The following is an 18,754-nucleotide window of genomic DNA, read 5'->3' on the forward strand; positions in this document are numbered from 1 at the left end:
TGAAAACCATAAATGAAGTAGAATAACTCGAGCCGGCAGATAATGAGTACTCACGGCAGGCACAAGTTCGAAGCGTTTGATAAGCTGATTGGTATATTAAAGTAACGGTTATCATTGATAACAATCTATCTACAATTATTCAGCATTTGCAAAGTATGATAACTAAGGTGTTATAAAATATGCGAGCACTTCTACAATTCTGTAGGCAACAGTTGCACAGACTCTGGCATTGTGAGCGGATTGGCATTACGGTGTTCTGGTTGTTGCTCGAGCACGTATTTAATGTGACAAAAGTGAAGTGTGATTAGTGTTGTAGTTAAAAAGGGTTTATCAAAAAATTTACATTCTCTTTTTATCCAAAAAAAAATCAAATCAGATGCGCGAAACGTCGGGAATCTGTCATCAGCTGTGCCATCCGCTGGCCAAAGAGTTTCAACGGGAAAAGTTCTTGCTCACGCATGAACCTGCAGAAGATTTCTTTAAATCACAGGTAGCGATCTAATTATGTAGGTTTTAAAGAACTCTAATAATATTTTTTTTTCAAATAATTTAGTGGCAAAGTCAACCGAAATCGATTATATGGCTAATCTATCGTTGGCTCTTAGCCGTCACGTTTGCAGTCGGTGTGTTGGGCAGCTTGATCCAGACCTTCAATGAGGGCAAATGGTTTATATATCTCACCGATTGGGGTTTCTTTCTTTGCTTGTACACAAGCCTCTTTGGCGCCATATTGGTAACGATCTATTATTGCAGTAAAGATAATATACGTAAGTAAAGTAGTGAGAAAACTGTGCCGTTTGATTTTTTAGTTCTGATATATGTACCTTTTACAGCTGTACCTCCATGGGCGTTAAAATTGTATTGGGCCTCTTATTGGATAACATTGTGTTTGGCCACGCTGATTACGTTCATTTATTGGATATTCATTTTCCCAAGTTAGTATCAGGGTATCAAACTATTTTTATGATATGCAATTAATAGCAGAAATTTAGGAATTTTGAGTTGTTAAAATTTACACATTCATTCATATATGGTATACTAAAAGCATTTTCGATAATATTGTATGTTTGTAGATTTGCACAAACAATAAGATAACAAAGTAAGCACTTTCGGTTGGGCGAAAGATCGTAAAGTGCTGTAATCGATTAGATTGATTAGCACTCAGGCACACGTAGCTTTATTGTCAAGTCGTAAAACATACTAAAATAGAAAATTTGCTTCTTAACAACAATCATAAAGATTTAGAATTCAACTTAGCTACATACATATATATAAAATATTAGTTTAAAAAAAAATCTGAAAAATTCTTAAATCTTTTATATGTATATCCCTTATTGTAAAGGTTTCAGACAAGCGTAGAGAATATTAAATATCTTACATCTTCGTAGTCAAAACACTGAGTACTTTAAGAAACTCTTTGATCTTCCAAAATTCATTTCAAATAGGTGGAAGATCATTGAAGTTCTTTGAATATGAATTAAAGAAATTGGTAGTAGAGACTTAAGCCAAAAGGAAGAAAAGTCGTCTAATGCCTAAGACAGACATATGGATATGTACTACAATAAAAGCTCAAGAAACCATATACCAGCATAGTGACACACATGTAGTATTGTACTCGTACTATGTTTACATCCATCAGCTGATGCAAATAAATTCAAGCAAAATATAATTATGAATAACAGGCAGGAAAATTGGTCCTGACTTAGTTACAACTCCAATCAATCTTTAAAAATTATTGTCCATTATAATTATTACATATTACATATTATTACATACATCTTACATATTTTTCACATCATTTTTTTAAATTTTGTTTTTTTGATTTCAATTTATTTTGAATTTAATTTATTTTCTGTATGTCAAAATGTCAGAAAACATATGATTGTGGCAGAAGAGCTTAAAGCTTTCGGTGTGTTCAATGCAATCCATTGTAATACAATTCACAACACCACAAAATTTCAATGGTTTCTAGAACTCTATTGCGGTACGGAACACCATTTGCTTTTAAACAAAATTCGGAAAACCGGTGATACACATATGGTTTCTGAAGCATACTACAATATATACAACATGTCTGTCTCAGGTATAACGTTCTAGTTTACTATATGATTTTCTTAATACGATAATTATTTTTAACATAACTGGTCTTAACTTCAGGTGAATGCCTCTGCAATCTTACAAACACCTTTATAGCTCTTGTTCTCGATACTCCAAAATATGTTTTTGTAAATTCGACGACTTTGGATCTAATTTAAGATTACTTTCAATTGGTTTAGTTAACTTACATAAATAGCTTCGAAGAGCAGGATGTTATATGTTTCGACTTTTTTTAAATCTGGTTTTTGAGAAGCTATTATTTTTGAAAGTTTATCTTCTTATGGAACGAGAATAACTTACTCTTTAGACCCTCTAATAGATGTTTCCAAGGAGGTCAAGCTTAAGCGATCTCGACAAACAAGGACGTTAGATTCACATCCGACAATATTTTTATACTCTCGCAACATGTTGCACAAGAGTATTATAGTTTTGTTCACATAACGGTTGTTTGTATCACCCAGAAAGAGGGTTATATATATATATATAAATGATGAGGATGACGAGTGAATTTGAAATCCGGATGTCTGTCCATCCGTCTGTCTGTTCGTCTGTCCGTGCAAGCTATAAGTTGAATAAAAATTGAGATATCTTAACGAAACTTGGAACACATATTCCTTGGCGCACTGAGGAGGTTGCTTTCGAAGATGGGCAAAATCGGTCCACTGCTACGCCCGCAAAATGGCGAAAACCGAAATCACATAAAGTGTCATAACTAAGCCATAAATAAAGTTACGGAAGTCAAATTTGGAACAGAGGATTACATTAGGGAGGGGCATATTTGGATGTGCTACATAAACCAAACTTTCTGTAGTCGTTTTTTTTAGCTATTTCCTTATACAGTCCAAAAATGAAAGAAATCGGATAATTACCACGCCCACCTCCCATACAAAGGTTAGGTTGAAAATTACTAAAAGTGAGTTAACTCACAAACGAAAAACGTCAGAAACACTTAATTTTAAGTGAAAAATGTCAGATGGTAGCTGCACTCAGATTTTTTTACAAAATCGAAAATGGGCTTGGCGTCGCCCACTTATGGGTCAAAAATCTCATATCTCAGGAACTACTCGACCGATTTCAATGAAATTCGGTATATAATACGCCAACTTCCCATATAACTCAAATCTGAATTCCATCTGATTCGTTCACTTTATAATATATACATTAAACAGCGGAGTAAAACTTTACTCAAATACTGTATATCATCTGTGACTTCACTTATGGAAAATTTTTCAAAATCGGACTATAACTTTTCAAGGCCCCGGATATCTACATGAAGACCTCAGTGCCTAAGGGTAATTTTTCACCTAAAATATCGGCAAATCTTTCAGATATTTTAATTTAATTCAGAGGAAATAATTTTCTCCTAATTGTGTCTCTGTTCCAAAAATTTTTAAAATCGGATCAGAACTTCCCCTAGCTCCCATATACCTAATAATGTGTGGGCTTTATTCCGCATATATCGGTTAATATGTGAGATATCTCAGCAAAATTGAGTGAGCATGTAGTCATGTACATATATAGTGTAGCTTGGTGGGGAAAATTAGTGAAATCGGTTTAGGAATTACATCAGCCCTCATATACTATGTATGTCATCTTCGTTATTCTAGTGGACTTTATGCCGAATATATGGGTCAAATTGTGTGTTATCTTAATAAAATTACATCAATAAATGGCGAGAGTATAAAATGGTCGGTCGCACCCGAACTTAGCCTTTCCTTACTTGTTTAAAATCTAAACATGTTATACTTCATTAAGAACTCATGGAATTTGAACTATTTAGCTTAGTAATACATTCTTTAGAAATCACATTGATATTACGCTAAGCAAAGATATATACTAGAAATATATATACCAAGAAAACCGAACCAGACAAGCTGAACAAGCGGACAACAATTAGTTTGATATGGTTTAATATTGTTTAGAGAAAGTTTAACATCTCGATCGATGTTGAGTCGTCTACCTAATCAAAGTAATTATTCGCATTTTTCCAACATAAACTCATATCTACACCAAGTTCTCATATCAGAAAATTAAGATTTTACAAACTATATTACTATTTACAAACAAATGAGTGAACTATTAAACAATTTTTTTTTTTTTTTGCATTTATTCACAGCTGACAATCAAAGCGGTTGGGCTGTATACAATTTGTGGGCGCACGGCTTCAATTCGATACTGATGATATTCGATCACATGCTGGTGGCATTTCCTGATCGCATACTACACTTCGTATATCCACTGGGCTTGGGTCTGATGTACGGCATATTTACCGTTATCTATTATTATGCCGGAGGTGTCGATCCGTAAGTAAACAATAATTTTTATTTAACATAAATATAAATGAATCTTAGGATTCTTATGTAAGGATTCACAACTAATAACCAAAATTGACCAAAACTATCATACCAAAGTCATAAGAAATCTCTAAATTTAGTCTCCAATTTTTTGGAGTTTTTTCTCACTTCTATTATTTTTAACATATATTTTTTGTTGTAATCTTCTATTTATTAGCTTCTGTCTTCTAATTGAATAATTACTTTTTTTCTTACAGTTTCGGAAACCGTTTCATTTACGAGATACTCGATTGGTCAAATGCCGGTGGGGCCACATTAACCTTATTTGGTTGCATTTTAGTGACCTTCGTTTTCTGTTTCATACACTTTGGCTTTTATAAATTGCGCACATTTATTTATAACAAGCGACAAAGTTCCAAACTGACCCTGAGTGCTTAATTTCCAATAAAATTTCGACACATGAGGGGGGGAATATATAGATATTATTTATATATTTAGAGTATATATTTTTATATATATTTGTGTATGTACATAGATATAAGTACTTGAGGCTTGAAAGTGTTATACAACAAATTGTTGTTATTTATATAAATTATTATGTTTAATAATAAACTTTTTTATGTTTAGTAAATAGTACCAAAAACTTCTTCTTTTAAGACATTTTCTCAGATGTTGGGCCTATTAAGTGATCACAATTATATATGTTTGATCTTCAATAATATTACAGACAAGATCACGTTATGAAACGTCATAAACGAAACCACCTGTCAAACCGTATGACGTCAATAACCAAGGTTTTTGTGCTGGCAAACGCACTACAATTCTTTTCGATTCTTTTATCTAACCTGTCCTTCCAGATTTTATTAATTTAAGTTGTAGCCCATATCAGTTAGTTAGATCCACTTGAAATATTTAAAAGCATTGAAACTGTGCGTGTTCAATTAACGTTATCCGATCATATCGAAAAAATACACATTTCTATTTCTTTTTATAAGAATTTCCCAAAACCGATTCGTTGTCACTGCCTAATCTTAAGTAGCATTCAAGTACGTTATGTCAACTGATTTATAGATTGACTGAATGTAAAATTTTATGACAAGAAATGTCTACAATGCACATGCCTATACCAACAAATTGTGGTTGTATAACCGATGGGCATGGTATGAGCGGTGGGATAAGAACAATACGAACCTAATATGATTATTTATTTTTCAACATAGTCTTCTTTTACCTCAATATACATAGCCATGTTACAAATTCTTTAACCCTTCTGAAAAATATTTTTCGAAGATCTGCAAAGTTATATGAATAGAAACAAAAATAAATCCGATCGCATAGGACAGTATTCGCCTCCTTCAACTGTTCGTTGATCTCTGGTATGTACTGGTGGATCCTTAAAACATAGTAGTTGATAAGTTTCAGCAACTTCTTTTTTGGATTCATACTGATTTTTTGTTAGAATACCTTGAGAATTGGAAAACAATCATTTAACAATACTCCTATTACTGTGCGTTATAGAATTGAATGGACATCAAGATCAAAGGTAAACCAAAGACTTTTCAGCTCATGCAACTTGCTTCGAAATCTCTGGAAAAAACATACTTCAAAATCCAAAAGAAGAATAGATCATATCCTTCCTACATTTTAATTTTCGCAAAGATCATAATTCCAAATAAAAATATTCTTGGTATAATTTTTTTCATTTCAACTTAACTTTGAAAGAAATTACTGTACTCCATCGCGATAAATGGATCCACTGGTCGAAACAGTGGATCTTCATCGACTCTTTGAAGAAGAGTTCACATAGAAACCAAAGACTGTCCTATCAGAAAAGCAGAAAGGCGATAGTTTTACTGTTTTCTTGGAGTCACAAGGTCCGATCTTCATCAACACTCTGGAGAAGAGAGCAACGGTCACATAGAAACCAAGGGCTGTCCTATCAGAAAACCAGAAAGGCGATAGTTTTACCATTTTCTTGGAGTTACAAGGTCTGATCTTCATCGACTCTCTGGAGAAGAGATTAACAGTCCCATAGAAGCCAAAGACTGTCCTATCAGGAAACCAGAAGGGCGATGATTTTACGATTACTAGTTCGAGTAGATAATTTGTATATAGAAAATTCTTAAAAGCTCAATCAATTAGTTCCGCACCTCCGAACGACGGAGTGCGTTCGGCAACTCTGGTACATCATAAAAAGAGAATTCACTCAATATCGAGCACAAACAAAAATATGCGTCATTATTTTTTTTTAGAAAAAAGGAAAAGAGAGATGGGAGTACCTTTGTTGACAACAAAACGCTACAAACTGTTGTGTTCTTGAAGATAAAAGCATGACGATGTGCAAAATATGACTTATGCTTTCCATATCTGCACATTTTTTCATGACAAGCCTTATCAGCGCTATATACTAACTTGGCTCTATGTATATTTATAGAAGAGTATAGTAAATAAAGGCTTATTTTTGTATCGGTTAGACCGCAATATCGATGTTTGAATGTTTATAACCAAATTACGCTTGGTTTGTACGAAGGTACACGAGTCAGATAAGAACCAATGGTAAAACTATTGAGCCTATACTTATTTATTTCACACCAAGATAAATAGTCGCAATTAAATAGTGATTGAAATTGGCTAAAAGCAGATCACTGCGCGTAAGTATATTCCTAATTAACGATAATAATAAATGGAAGAAAAGATTTGTGTTAACAAATTAGTATTAACTCATAGTTTTCACTATATAAACAGGCTTTGATTGTAGCAAATGTTGGATTTGGCGCGAAAATGGTGCAGGAACTTTTGTCATCCACTCGCCAAGGAGTTTCAGTTGAAAAAATTCAGCTTGACGCATCAGCCGATCGATGACTTCGCTAAATCACAAGTAAGTTGCGCAATACTTCATATCTGGAGTTAGAGATCCATTTGGATATTACGTGAAATAATTTGTACTTGCTATTTCCAGTGGCAGAGGAGAAGCCGATCGTTATGTTGGCTCATCTATCGCTGGCTCTTGGCAGCTTTTTTCACTTCCGTCGTATGCGACACTATGGTCAAACTCTTCTATGACGGCAGATGGTTTATTTACCTCACCGCATGGGGTTTCTTTCTCTGCATGCTCACCAGTATATATGGCGCGATTTTAGTTAGCTTATATTATTGGCGTCCACATGAATTCGGTGAGTGCTGTTATTTTATTACAGCAGTAATTTGTAAAATTATTAATATTATTTTTTTTTGCTCTTAGCTGCCCACCCTGTTGTATTCAAAATTTACTGGGTTTCTTATTGGACCACTTTGGTGTTGGCGACTGTGATTACTCTTGTCTATTGGAGCCTACTTTATCCATGTAAGTTTTATCGGGAAATAGTGCCATCTTATGTCTTCGAAAGTTTGAAAAACTGAAGAAAACGTCAATTTCGTGGTTTATAACGTTTAATTAACAATCAAACCATATATGAACTAATTGTAATTTCAGTCAGTAACCCTGATGTTGTGAAAGCGATCGTCACAATCAGCATTAATTTTTTATAAAACTGGTCTAAGTTGAAGTAGAGAAGACTAATAAAATATTTAAATTATTCGAGATTTTAGACTAGATTTTTTTCGGTCTCTCCAACTTAGCGGTTAAACAATAACTTTTTAAATATTTATAGGAATATTTAAACCACTTTTACGATAGCCGGATCAACGCAGACGAAACGAACCCGAAATTTTGCTCTACTAAAGACTGTCAGCTCGACAGTAACCGACAAAATGATTCGGAAAATTCCAGTATAATAACAAAATGTTTAATATAACCTATTGTCTGCATCACTCAAAAAAAAGGGAAAAGTTCTAAGGAAAATGACGTTGTTTTTATACCAGGTTCCTATATTTTATTTAAAAATTCCGAAAATTCAGCTGTTGGTACCTCATCTCCCTTGACTTCTCAAAAAAATACTCTTGCCGTGGACACATTATGATAATGTTATTTTAAAGATTTGTGCAAAATTTGAACAAAGTCGCTTCATGACTTTGCGAGAAATCGTGTCCATCAACTGAGTTTTGAATTTTGAGATAAACGCGTTTAAAGTTTTCAATTGAAACTGACTTAGCCTGATGGGTAGAAGTTCCAAAGATTCTATATCAGATCGACTTGAAATTTTGAAAATTTGAAACCCACCCTTAAGTCGCGTTGACGAAACTGACCAAAATACTCAAAACGTAACTCAGTAAATATGGTTGGAAAATATCTCCCTCATGCCGTTTTGTCTTTTGAATTTCGCGGCTATGTATAAATCACTAAAGAGCTCGTATCTGGTCATACTATACATCTTTGAAAGGTCTTGACATAACCTACAAAACGACACTATGCATGATTAGTTTGGATATTGCGTTCAACAGTTATAGACGTGTAAACATGGAGTTCACTAACGCCTAAATTCGCGCTATTTTAAAGTTTTCCTTCGTTAAAGGCAAATCCGCTATAGAAATGTTCGGAGAGATTAATGGTGTTTTGGGGGATGGTACTCTATCACTTCGAAACGCGGAGTAATAGGCTGTGTGTTTGGTGGGATTAGAAGGGAATCACCCACTACGTGCTGCTCCCTTATGGTCAGACACTTCATTCTACCATCTACTGCGAACAACTTCCAGAATTGGCCAACAGGAAGGGTGTAGTGTTCCACCAGGACAAGACTACACTTCGTTGATGACTCGTCCGAAGCTACGGGAGATCGGATAGGAGGTTTTATCGCATCCACCATATAATCCGGACATAGCGCAAAGTAATTACCCCCTTTTCCTGTCCATGGCGAACGGCCTTGGTGGTGTAAAGTTTAACTCAAACAAGTAAGGAAGGCAGGGGCGAACGCAGGGGGGGGGGGGGGGGGTTTTTTATAGAATTTAATTTTTTGAAACTATGAAAATGTTAAACTAAAAACAAACCTATTGTATCTGGATAGTATTAAAAAGTTGTGGCAATGTAGGCCAATTAAAAAACCCAGAAAAATATAAACTGGACAGAGAAATTTTTTTAATTTGCTTCAAAGTAATGAGTTTGTCTTATAACTCTGTGGCTGCTGAACTGATTTTTTTAGATTTAAGGGGAATTGTGAGTCGAAAATGGACTTCTTTTGAAAATTAGTTCTGAACTGAAAAGTCACCAATAAGGTTTCTATTATTTTTTTAGAGTTTATTGTTAATCATAATGCAGGAAAAATTTGAAAAATTTTTATTATGACTTTCAGTTTTCGTTCCATGAGCAAACTGTTGTGAAATAAATTTAAATTAAAAAAAATTATGCTTTTTGCAAAAAAATACTTGAGTGCCTTAAGTAAAATGTCTATATTCTTAATAAAAAACAACCAGAAAAAACTGGTCTGAATTAGCTACACAACTTTACTTATTATTTGTTTTTCAAATGAAAATTTTCAAAACAGTACATCGTTTTTTAAAGATTGGAGCAACAATCCCTATATCTGTCGCTTCAAGTGAACGCTCGTTTTCCTCACTTTGCAGGCTTAAAACATATTTAAGAAATAAAACTGGAGAAACACGCCTGAACGGAATGGCTCTCTTGAATATCCATAGAGATATAGACGTGACGGAGGAAGAGATTTAAAATGTTATGGCCCAAAATAAAAGAAGATTAGACTTCAATTTGTAAATAAAATAATGAAACATTGTCTTTTTACCTAAAACCCCCCCTCCAAATTTTTTTCCTGCGTTCGCCACTGAAGGAAGGGCTAAGTTCGAGTGTAATCGAACATTTTTACTCTCGCAATTTATTTATTTAACTTTATTTATATTATATAATACATAATTTAACCCACATATTCGTCATATATATTGTATAAGGTCCATTGAAAGTTGGAAAACATAATATTAGGTTAGAAGCACCGAGGTCCTCATTTTCGATATATTGGGCCTTAAAAACCTATGGGCCGATTTCGGCGATTTTTAGAATGGGGCTGCCACACTATAAACATAGTATTTGTGCAAAGTTCTGCATCGATATCTTCACTAGTGCTTACTTTATATATTGTAAAGTAAACGATTCAGATCGTCTTCAAAGTTATGGTATATAGGAAGTAGGCGTGGTTGTGAAGCGATTTGGCCTATTTTCACAACATATTATTGGGATGTAAGGAAACTATTACAAACCAAATTTCATTGAAATCGGTCGAGTAGTTCCTGAGATGGTTTTTGACCCATAAGTGGGCGATGCCACGCCCATTTTCCATTTTGTAAAAAAATCTGAGTGCAGCTTCCATCTGCCATTTCTTATGTGAAATTTAGTGTTTTCGACGTTTTCCGTTAGTGAGTTAACCCACTTTTAGTAATTTTCAACCTAAAACGACTGCAGAAAGTTTGGTTTATATAGCTCTATTGGTTTGCGAGATATGTATAAAAAACTTAGTAGGGGGCGGGGCCACGCCCACCTCCCCAAAAAAATTATATCCAAATATGCCCCTTCATAGTACGATCCTTCATAACAAATTTTATTTCCATAGCTTTATTTATGGCTTAGTTATGGCACTTTATGTGTTTTCGGTTTTCGCCATTTTGTGGGCGTGTCAGTGGTCCGATTTTGCCCATTTTCGAATACAACCTTCCTATGGTACCAAGAAATAAGTGTGCCAAGTTTCATCAAGATATCTATTTACTCAAGTTACAGCTTGCACAGACGGACGGACGGACGGACAGACAGACATTCGGATTTGAACTCCACTCTTCACCCTGATCACTTTGGTATATATAACCCTATATCTAACTCGTTTAGTTTTGGGTGTTACAAACAACCGTTATGTGAACAAAACTATAATACTCTCTTTAGCAACTTTGTTGCGAGAGTATCAAAAGGCTTGTGAAAAGTGGCTGTCCGAGTTCTTCGCAAATAAGTAGGGGAGCTTCTACGAGGGGGGTAATATGAAGTTGCCGTCTAGATGGAAACAGATTATCGAACGAAATGGCGCATATTTGAGCTAAATTCGATCACTGTAACACTTTTTATTAAGCAATGAATAAAGAGCAAAAAAGCAGAAGGGAGATATTTGCCAACTAATATTTCCAAGCATATCCCGATCAAGATATGCCCAAGATCGGGATCCCAAGATCAGCTACATAGTTTAGCGGATAGAGTCAAGTCCTTTAGGGTATAATCTCTCAGAGTGTTAGAAATTATTCTCTTAATAAAGTTTAAATTATTACTTCATCAATTAGGCAGCTAAGAGCACTATTTTGGTAGAAATATTAGCAAAATTGAAAGTGAATGGCCATTTTTTTCTGTCGTTTGTAAAGCATTAAAAATACATATTGTATACCAATTGTTGTGCACAGTGATGAAGTGATTTATGAGAACTTATGAGATAAGTAAGCAACGTCACGTATGTTGACTGAAGTGACAACACTAGTTAATACCAAAAAGTATTTTTTTAACGTTTATACATTTTACCAAAATAATATACTATGTAACACGTACGATTTCGTGGAAGAGAGTTTTTTTCTTTTCTATAAATAGCAAATACGTAATACATAGCTTTCTATACAATAGACATAGTCATCAAGATAACGTCTAAAATTAATATTTAATTGATTATACTTTATCAACAATATTCCTAATATTTTTTCGCTAGATGACAACAGCGGTATCTCGTTGACCTACAATTTACTAGGACATGCCAGCAATTCCATTCTGATGGTGTTAGACCACATGTTGGTGGCATTTCCCACGCGTATTTTGCACTTCGTTTATCCCATTGGATTATGTGTGATTTATGTGATTTTCTCCCTGATCTACTATTTTGCTGGCGGCGTAGACACGTAAGTTAAAAATTTTATTTTATTGTAAAATTCAAAATTAAAAATGCACGCTATTTAATTGCAGTCAAGGAGACCATTATATATACAAGATTTTAGATTGGACCCAACCAGGTTTGGCGGTAACAACAATTGTTATTTGCTTTGCTTTACTGTCAATTATGTCATTTGTACTTTTTGGAATGTACAAACTGCGTTGCTTCATTTACAGTAAGATCCATAAATCCGTTTTGGTAATCCAAGTTTAAGTTATAATCATTGTTATATAGTACTATGCGTAACCTAAGTTATTATATGGCTCTATAATGTTAAGTACTAGAATACCCCAGTAAAATATTCAAACAAAGCTTGTTCACTTTTGAATACCGCATTCAAAATTAAAAGAGGATCAGAATGCTATTTTTCCTTGCCTTATTATTGATCCCCTAGGATAATTTTTGTAATTTAGAATGTATTGATCAAATTTTTATTAGGATTATTGGAATTTGTTCGTTATTGTTTTAGTACAAATTGTTTAAATTTAATTTGGGAAAGTTATGTAGCTTATAGAAAGTTATAATAAGTTCGTATGTATATTATATATAGTGCGATAAGTATTAGATTTATTAATATATTATATGATACTAGAAGATCAAAAAGCAATTATTAAGCACATATAAATGTTAATTATGTCAAAGACTAAGTCCCTTAATGCTTGGAAAGGTCTAACAGGCTTATGAAAGCATAGCTGATGTGGCAATACTTCTTAGAACTTTAAAACTTAATTAATTAATAAGCAATAGGAACTAACCAATTTACGTCTTCTACATATGTATTTCGCGAGATATATTTCTCCAAATGCCATAGTTCTTTATAGTGATTTTAAGTTTTAAAAAGAAAAAAATATGGTAATTAAATTGATGTAATAAACATAAAACAAATACAAAAAATATTTATAGTATTTTGAATAAAATATTTATTTACAAAATTAAAAAAAAATCTCTCCAGTGTTCGGAAAATTAATAATTATTATTAATGGAAACAACAAAATGGAAGTAAAACCTGATTACTGTTAAATGAACTTCAATACAAAAGTGACCCGTAGTTAGCTCCGATCTTAAGTTCATGGCCAGAAAAAGCTTTTGCCGTTATATTAACCTTTGCTGAGCCCCTTCAGAGTTCATCTGAGTAGTTGGAGCAACAATCACAAAGTCGATATTTTTGCCATGGAGACTATTTTACATAAATTATACTTCAGTGAAAGAGCTAATATCTCTACTCCGAAAAACATTAACTATGTGTTTATAAAGGGTTTAACAATACATTTTTTTTTATAAAACACTCTATTATTGACTTGACGTAGCCCCTCAGGAAATAGTCTAACGGCGACAAATCGCACGACCGATACAGCTAATTGACGGAGCCCTTTCACCAAACTTGGTTTTGATTAAATCGATTGTGACATTCGCTGTGTGGCTTTTAGCGCCGTCCTGTTGGAACCACATATTGTTCAAGTCAATATCATCCAATTCATTGAGCGGTAGCGATTCCCATTGACAGTAACATGCCGGTCTTGATCATCGCGAAAGAAGTACGCCCCAATGCTCATAAACAGCAGCAAACCTTAATTTTTTCAGGATGCAATTGTGAGTCATGGAGTTCTTGTGGATTGCTACCTGACCAATAACGCATATTTTACTTATTGACGAAGCCATTCAGCCAGAAATTAGTCTTATCATAAATTGGACGTAGCGCTCTTAAAGTTGAGGCCACTGGCTCCGAATTTCGGTGGTAAATTTTAATACTTTCAGCTCGTTGTTGGATCGAATACTTTTCCATGATGAAATGACATTCCTTACTGAAGAGAAATGTTAAAAGAGCGGGAGAAAATATGGCGTCGGTTGCTGTCCCTATCGGTCTACTTTTGTAGTTGTCCTACTGAAAAACCTTTTATATATATTTATTTCTGTTACTCCTGAACTTTCCATAATCCTTCTAAAAATAATTATCTTACATGAGATTTGATTTAAAAAATCCAAGATTTAGATATATATATATATATACATATATATGTATATGTATACCAACCGGAAGTCGGTTCAGTCGGTTACCGAAAGGCATACGGTTTTTTATACGTCCAAGGATTGCCCACTCGGCAGCATTGCTCAGACAGCGTACTGTAACAACAACTAACTCAACAGTATACAGAATATAGAAGGATGTACACATCTTCTTTATAGATTCCATATTTGACTGCTCCAACGATAACTTTTTACAAAAAAAAAGTTATCTCCCCATACTAGGAAATGCCTACAAACAAATGCATAACTGTGAAATTGTTCATACATATATGTGCACATAAGTATAACTGTATACTTGTCATATTTTATTTGACTTGAGTTTTTGTATTTATTTTTTTTTTCATTAAACAAAATTTATTTCGTCTTTACTCCAACGAACTGTAACAAAATTTTACGCATATGACTTTGGCAAAACCGAAATAATTAAAACAAATAATTTGTGCAAAAATATAAAATTAAAGAAAAAAACAGTGAAAATTTCAAATATCTCAAAAAATAATATAAAAGACATCACCCGTTAACAACAACAAGGCAGCAATTTAGGTGGCCGCAAATGGATGTACAAGTCCAAATAAGTGAAGTAGGTGGAAATGAATGCACCTACACCCTCAGCTTAAAATCGTTATCAATTTGTATATTTCACAGACCGGTTCACATGCACAGTGCTGCAGCTGCTGCTGTTGGCGGCGTAACAGTGACCAGCCAGTTAACAGTTTTTTCAAATCACAAGTGTGCGCATAATCGCTGAATTCACGCAATGCATTTTTAATAACAACACACACACTTTCACACTTTTACATTATAGTGGCAACGAGGCGAATGGTCCGTACTCTTTCTGATTTATCGCTGGTGTTTTGCTACCTGGTTTGCGGTCACCATGGGTTTCAGTCTGGAGTTGTTCTTCTTCAATGGCAAATGGTTTATTTACTTCACCAATTGGGGTTACATACTCTGCACATGCGTGGCGCTACTCAGTGCCATACTGGTAACAGTCTACTGCTTCACAGCGCCAAAAGCACGTATGGAAATGTTAAATTTTAGCGATTTTAGATATTTCTACACATTTATGCTGATATTTGTTATTATTGTTTACATTTCATTTCCAGCCTGTCCGTGTTGGGTGGTGAAATTGTACTGGTATCTTCATATATCCGCATTTGTATGTGCTACCGGTCTCTCATTTCTCTATTGGGCATTCATTTATCCGTTTTCGAATTTTAAAGTACCCGAAGGCATACATCGCATCGAAATTATACGTCTGTATCGGTACTTCTTCGAGGGACCCGACAATCACATCTGTCTTGCCTACTTCCACAACATCAATTCGCATGCAATCAATTCGGTTTTGATGATTATAGATCAAGTTGTGGTCGCGTTTCCCACACGCATGATACACTTTATTTTTCCAGCGCTTATTGGCATTATATATCTGGCATTTTCGGTAGTTTATTATCTGATAGGTGGCGAGAATGTGTGAGTACACTAAATATTTAGAGTTATTTTCAAATAGATTTCTTATAAAATATTTTTTTCCGGCAGCATTGGCAAACCGTATATATACAGAACACTAAATTGGGGCGAATTTCCGGATTCATCCGCTTTATTCGCTTGTAGCGGTCTGCTGCTTGTGTTTCCAATGTGCGTTTTAGCCTTTTTCATTTACAAAATACGCGTGTGGGTGAGTTCCAGTAAATGTCTGTCGTGAAACTTAATTTTATTTTCATATTAAAAACGAAGAAAAAAATGAATTTCATTAATATGTATGCGCGCTACATGAAAAAATAAAGAGTACTAACTGTTATACCAAAATTTGTAAATTTTTATAGACGTTTCGCATAATTCAATTTATATTTATGACTTTGGAATTTAATTTTGGGTAATTAAAAAAAGGTATGGAAATACTAAAAATATTAATAAACCGCATTTGCTCAACAAATTGTGCTCATAAATAATATTATTAACATAAGAGAGTAATTAATAGGCAGCGCTGCTATTTGTAGCATGTAGTGATCCTTTATTGTAGCAAGCATGTTTTTAACTCGCTTAACACAAATCTACACTAACGTTTATGCCATTTTGTTGACCACAGCTTGATGCAGCGACGAGATTTGATTCGCCCAACCGTCCACGGCATTGTAGCGAGCTGCATTGCTATTCTCCTTATCCAGCTGTAGCACTTGATTGATTTGATCGATGCGTCCTTGGATTGTGCTAAAAAAATGTTTACATAAATAAGTAATAATAATAATTAATTCAATTTGTACTCACTTATCTAGTATGCACGAGACTAATAGGCTTTCAACTTCTGCTGCCTCGATTTTCAATTTTGTCGCTATGAATGGTATGCCAATATTCTTATATGGTCGTATCAGTTTGATAAGCACCTGTGTGCGTATATTGCGTAGCAGATCTTCAATGTGTTCACGTATAAATTGATCATCCATAATGCTCTTGTGATTCGTTTTCAATATGGACTCGAATTCTGTAATATCGTTATTTTGATACGAAATAACCAGTTTCGTCATGGCCACGATTTCGGGATCCTGTTTGTAGGGTTTGGCTTCTTGCGAATCAAAGGGATTTATGCCGGATTTCATTAACCTGCAGAAGATTAATAAATAAACAAATTAGAATAAAAGTTAATTAGTAATAACTTTTAAGATTTCTAAATACATAAACTTAGAAACATTTTTTTTTTTACTTTTTGGAATTCATTTAAATACTAAATAAAATATTCCGCACTCACATGTTAGCCAAAACTAAATACTTCAAGCATGTTGTGCGTCGTGGTGAGCCGGATTCATCGTAATTCTTGAACGCTTCAAAGAAGTCTGTATGTGCCTTTTCGAATTCACCTTCTCTCAAATGCATTTTGCCGCCACACTCACGTATTACACCCATAATAAGTGGATGTGGTATTGCTGATTTAATATGTAATGATTGTTCATATAACGCCTTTAGCTTTTTGTTGTTTTTCTGCACGGTATACATTTGAATTTCTAGCGCGTAGATTTCGAGCAATTGTGTGCCCTTCTTTAAGTCATCCTCGCCATCATCTGTTTGGCATGACAAATGTAATTGCTTAAGAATTTTTTGCAACTTGATAAAATCGCCAAGATCGAAATATAGTTTCCCTAATTTGGTGTTAGTTTTGAACCAGAGGCGGTCATTTTTGGCATCCTTCAACGCATCCAATGTTGTTTCGTAAAACTTTTGCAAAATCTCCATCTAAATATATAGTTGCAAACAGTTTAGTTTATAGCGTTGTTAATTACAATAATAATATAATTTACATTCTTTGAAGTGGAAATATAATCCAAAATGGAATTAATTGACTTCTCGGAGTGATTGCGCGTGACGGCGCTTTTAATGTAAGTCAACAGCAGTTTGTAACGCTCCATCATTTCATTATAATTATTCTGCAAATGCACATGTATTAGTATTTGATTTATAACTGTAGCCAAAGTATGCCTCACCAATTTAAAATTTATTTTTATCATTTGCTTGAGCGCTTTGAATCCCCACTCGCCTTTTTCGCCACCCTCTAGATCCAGCACCTTTTGAAATGATGCCAACGCGCCATTTGGATTTTCTTCCTTTAAGGCTTTACTATTGTAATATTGATTTTCTAAATCCACATCTGGCTCTGAGTTACTATCCTCCGAGTACTCCTGCAAGAGATGACAGTTTGCCGGTTAATACGTAAACATTATTTCACTGCTAGCACATGCAGTGTACTTATATAAATTTGTGGAAACCTACCAATCCATAATCCTCATCATCTTCGCACATAAAATCATCTTCATTATCGGACATTCTGGTTATTTATCACGTAAATTATAAATTATTTCAATAAACCAATACACTCCTTTCTTTCGCAGCACAAAATTTATTCCTCTTCTTAGTATGCCATTCACAATAGGTAATGCGGACTGACAGCAAGTGTTTGCTTAAGCCAAAGATAGATGAATTACGCCAACTTAAAAAAAATTGCAAATGTTTTTTAAAACATTTTTAATGATTGCATATTTAAAACTGTTTAACAAATTATATGAAATATTTTTGAAAATTAATAAGGTTGTACATCTAAAGGAATTTCTTTCATTAGTTTTTTCATAACTACACAATTTAAGAATTTTTTTATTATTTTTTTGTTACATTTTTTTTGTAAAAATTTAATAGCTACTTCATTTTATAAGAAGAATCTTTTTTTTGGAATAAAAGTACGAAATTTTCTTGAAAATGGTCAGCAACGTATTTCTATAGTAACGGTTACGTTCCGTAATGACGTGTGACTGTATACGTTGTTACGGATAGTTATAACTTATAAAATTGGATTGAAACAATGATTTACAAGTATTGTTTCCACTCTCCGAAGGTTTAAACATAATTAGTTTGAATATTTGACCAATATTTATTTAAAATTTCTTTCCACTGTCCTTAATATCAATTCAATTTAACTATGACTCCTCCCAATATTAAAGACATCACTGTCGCTCTTTCATT

At 33.9% G+C, this 18,754-nt stretch overlaps 4 protein-coding genes across 6 annotated transcripts; 3 read left to right on the forward strand and 1 right to left on the reverse strand.

The window, feature by feature from the left end:
• Positions 1-48: 48 nt before the first annotated feature.
• On the forward strand, positions 49-5,034 carry LOC105216498 (protein rolling stone). The gene is made up of 6 exons (XM_011191020.3): positions 49-293; positions 377-490; positions 554-767; positions 834-935; positions 4,214-4,400; positions 4,649-5,034. The coding sequence occupies exons 1-6, from the start codon at positions 180-182 to the stop codon at positions 4,827-4,829; spliced, it is 912 nt and encodes a 303-aa protein (XP_011189322.2). The 5' UTR covers positions 49-179; the 3' UTR covers positions 4,830-5,034.
• Positions 5,035-5,176: 142 nt separating this feature from the next.
• On the forward strand, positions 5,177-13,069 carry LOC105216497 (protein rolling stone-like). 2 transcript variants are annotated; one of them, XM_011191018.3, is made up of 6 exons: positions 5,177-7,042; positions 7,137-7,269; positions 7,351-7,564; positions 7,633-7,734; positions 12,005-12,191; positions 12,256-13,069. In XM_011191018.3, the coding sequence occupies exons 2-6, from the start codon at positions 7,153-7,155 to the stop codon at positions 12,434-12,436; spliced, it is 801 nt and encodes a 266-aa protein (XP_011189320.1). In that variant the 5' UTR covers positions 5,177-7,042; positions 7,137-7,152; the 3' UTR covers positions 12,437-13,069. The 2 variants fall into 2 exon arrangements, with proteins under 2 accessions (XP_011189320.1, XP_028898888.1); XM_029043055.2 differs by lacking the exon at positions 5,177-7,042 and having other exon boundaries at positions 7,070-7,269.
• A 1,469-nt stretch (positions 13,070-14,538) lies between these two features.
• On the forward strand, positions 14,539-16,057 carry LOC105216500 (protein rolling stone-like). Of its 2 annotated transcripts, none has more exons than XM_054227326.1 (5): positions 14,539-14,828; positions 14,894-14,979; positions 15,054-15,263; positions 15,355-15,721; positions 15,788-16,057. In XM_054227326.1, the coding sequence occupies exons 2-5, from the start codon at positions 14,904-14,906 to the stop codon at positions 15,951-15,953; spliced, it is 819 nt and encodes a 272-aa protein (XP_054083301.1). In that variant the 5' UTR covers positions 14,539-14,828; positions 14,894-14,903; the 3' UTR covers positions 15,954-16,057. The 2 variants fall into 2 exon arrangements, with proteins under 2 accessions (XP_054083301.1, XP_011189325.1); XM_011191023.3 differs by having other exon boundaries at positions 14,542-14,828; positions 14,894-14,977; positions 15,054-15,267.
• Positions 16,058-16,239: 182 nt separating this feature from the next.
• Positions 16,240-18,194, reverse strand: LOC105216502 (COP9 signalosome complex subunit 2). The gene is made up of 6 exons (XM_011191024.3): positions 18,011-18,194; positions 17,725-17,919; positions 17,542-17,667; positions 16,995-17,476; positions 16,517-16,849; positions 16,240-16,459 (listed from the first exon to the last, which is right to left on the reverse strand). Exons 1-6 carry the CDS (start codon positions 18,062-18,064, stop codon positions 16,315-16,317), a joined length of 1,335 nt encoding a protein of 444 aa, XP_011189326.1. The 5' UTR covers positions 18,065-18,194; the 3' UTR covers positions 16,240-16,314.
• Between the last annotated feature and the right edge of the window lie 560 nt (positions 18,195-18,754).

The sequence above is a fragment of the Zeugodacus cucurbitae genome, chromosome 3 (assembly GCF_028554725.1).
Source record: "Zeugodacus cucurbitae isolate PBARC_wt_2022May chromosome 3, idZeuCucr1.2, whole genome shotgun sequence".
In the NCBI taxonomy this organism is placed as follows: domain Eukaryota; kingdom Metazoa; phylum Arthropoda; class Insecta; order Diptera; family Tephritidae; genus Zeugodacus; species Zeugodacus cucurbitae.

Bases quoted from the DNA above. Each gene is read 5' to 3' on its own strand.
- LOC105216498 (XM_011191020.3), top strand. From the start codon at position 180: ATGCGAGCACTTCTACAATTCTGTAGGCAACAGTTGCACAGACTCTGG. The intron at 294-376 runs GTGAAGTGTGAT...AAATCAAATCAG, and splicing joins ACGTATTTAATGTGACAAAA to ATGCGCGAAACGTCGGGAAT. The intron at 4,401-4,648 runs GTAAGTAAACAA...TTTTTCTTACAG, and splicing joins TATGCCGGAGGTGTCGATCC to TTTCGGAAACCGTTTCATTT.
- LOC105216497 (XM_011191018.3), top strand. From the start codon at position 7,153: ATGTTGGATTTGGCGCGAAAATGGTGCAGGAACTTTTGTCATCCACTC. The intron at 7,270-7,350 runs GTAAGTTGCGCA...TGCTATTTCCAG, and splicing joins ATGACTTCGCTAAATCACAA to TGGCAGAGGAGAAGCCGATC. The intron at 7,735-12,004 runs GTAAGTTTTATC...TTTTTTCGCTAG, and splicing joins TTGGAGCCTACTTTATCCAT to ATGACAACAGCGGTATCTCG.
- LOC105216500 (XM_011191023.3), top strand. From the start codon at position 14,802: ATGGATGTACAAGTCCAAATAAGTGAA. The intron at 14,829-14,893 runs GTAGGTGGAAAT...TATATTTCACAG, and splicing joins TACAAGTCCAAATAAGTGAA to ACCGGTTCACATGCACAGTG. The intron at 14,978-15,053 runs GTGTGCGCATAA...TTTACATTATAG, and splicing joins ACAGTTTTTTCAAATCACAA to TGGCAACGAGGCGAATGGTC.
- LOC105216502 (XM_011191024.3), bottom strand. From the start codon at position 18,064: ATGTCCGATAATGAAGATGATTTTATGTGCGAAGATGATGAGGATTAT. The intron at 17,477-17,541 runs GTAAATTATATT...CTATATATTTAG, and splicing joins ATATTTCCACTTCAAAGAAT to ATGGAGATTTTGCAAAAGTT. The intron at 16,850-16,994 runs GTGAGTGCGGAA...AATCTTCTGCAG, and splicing joins TATTTAGTTTTGGCTAACAT to GTTAATGAAATCCGGCATAA.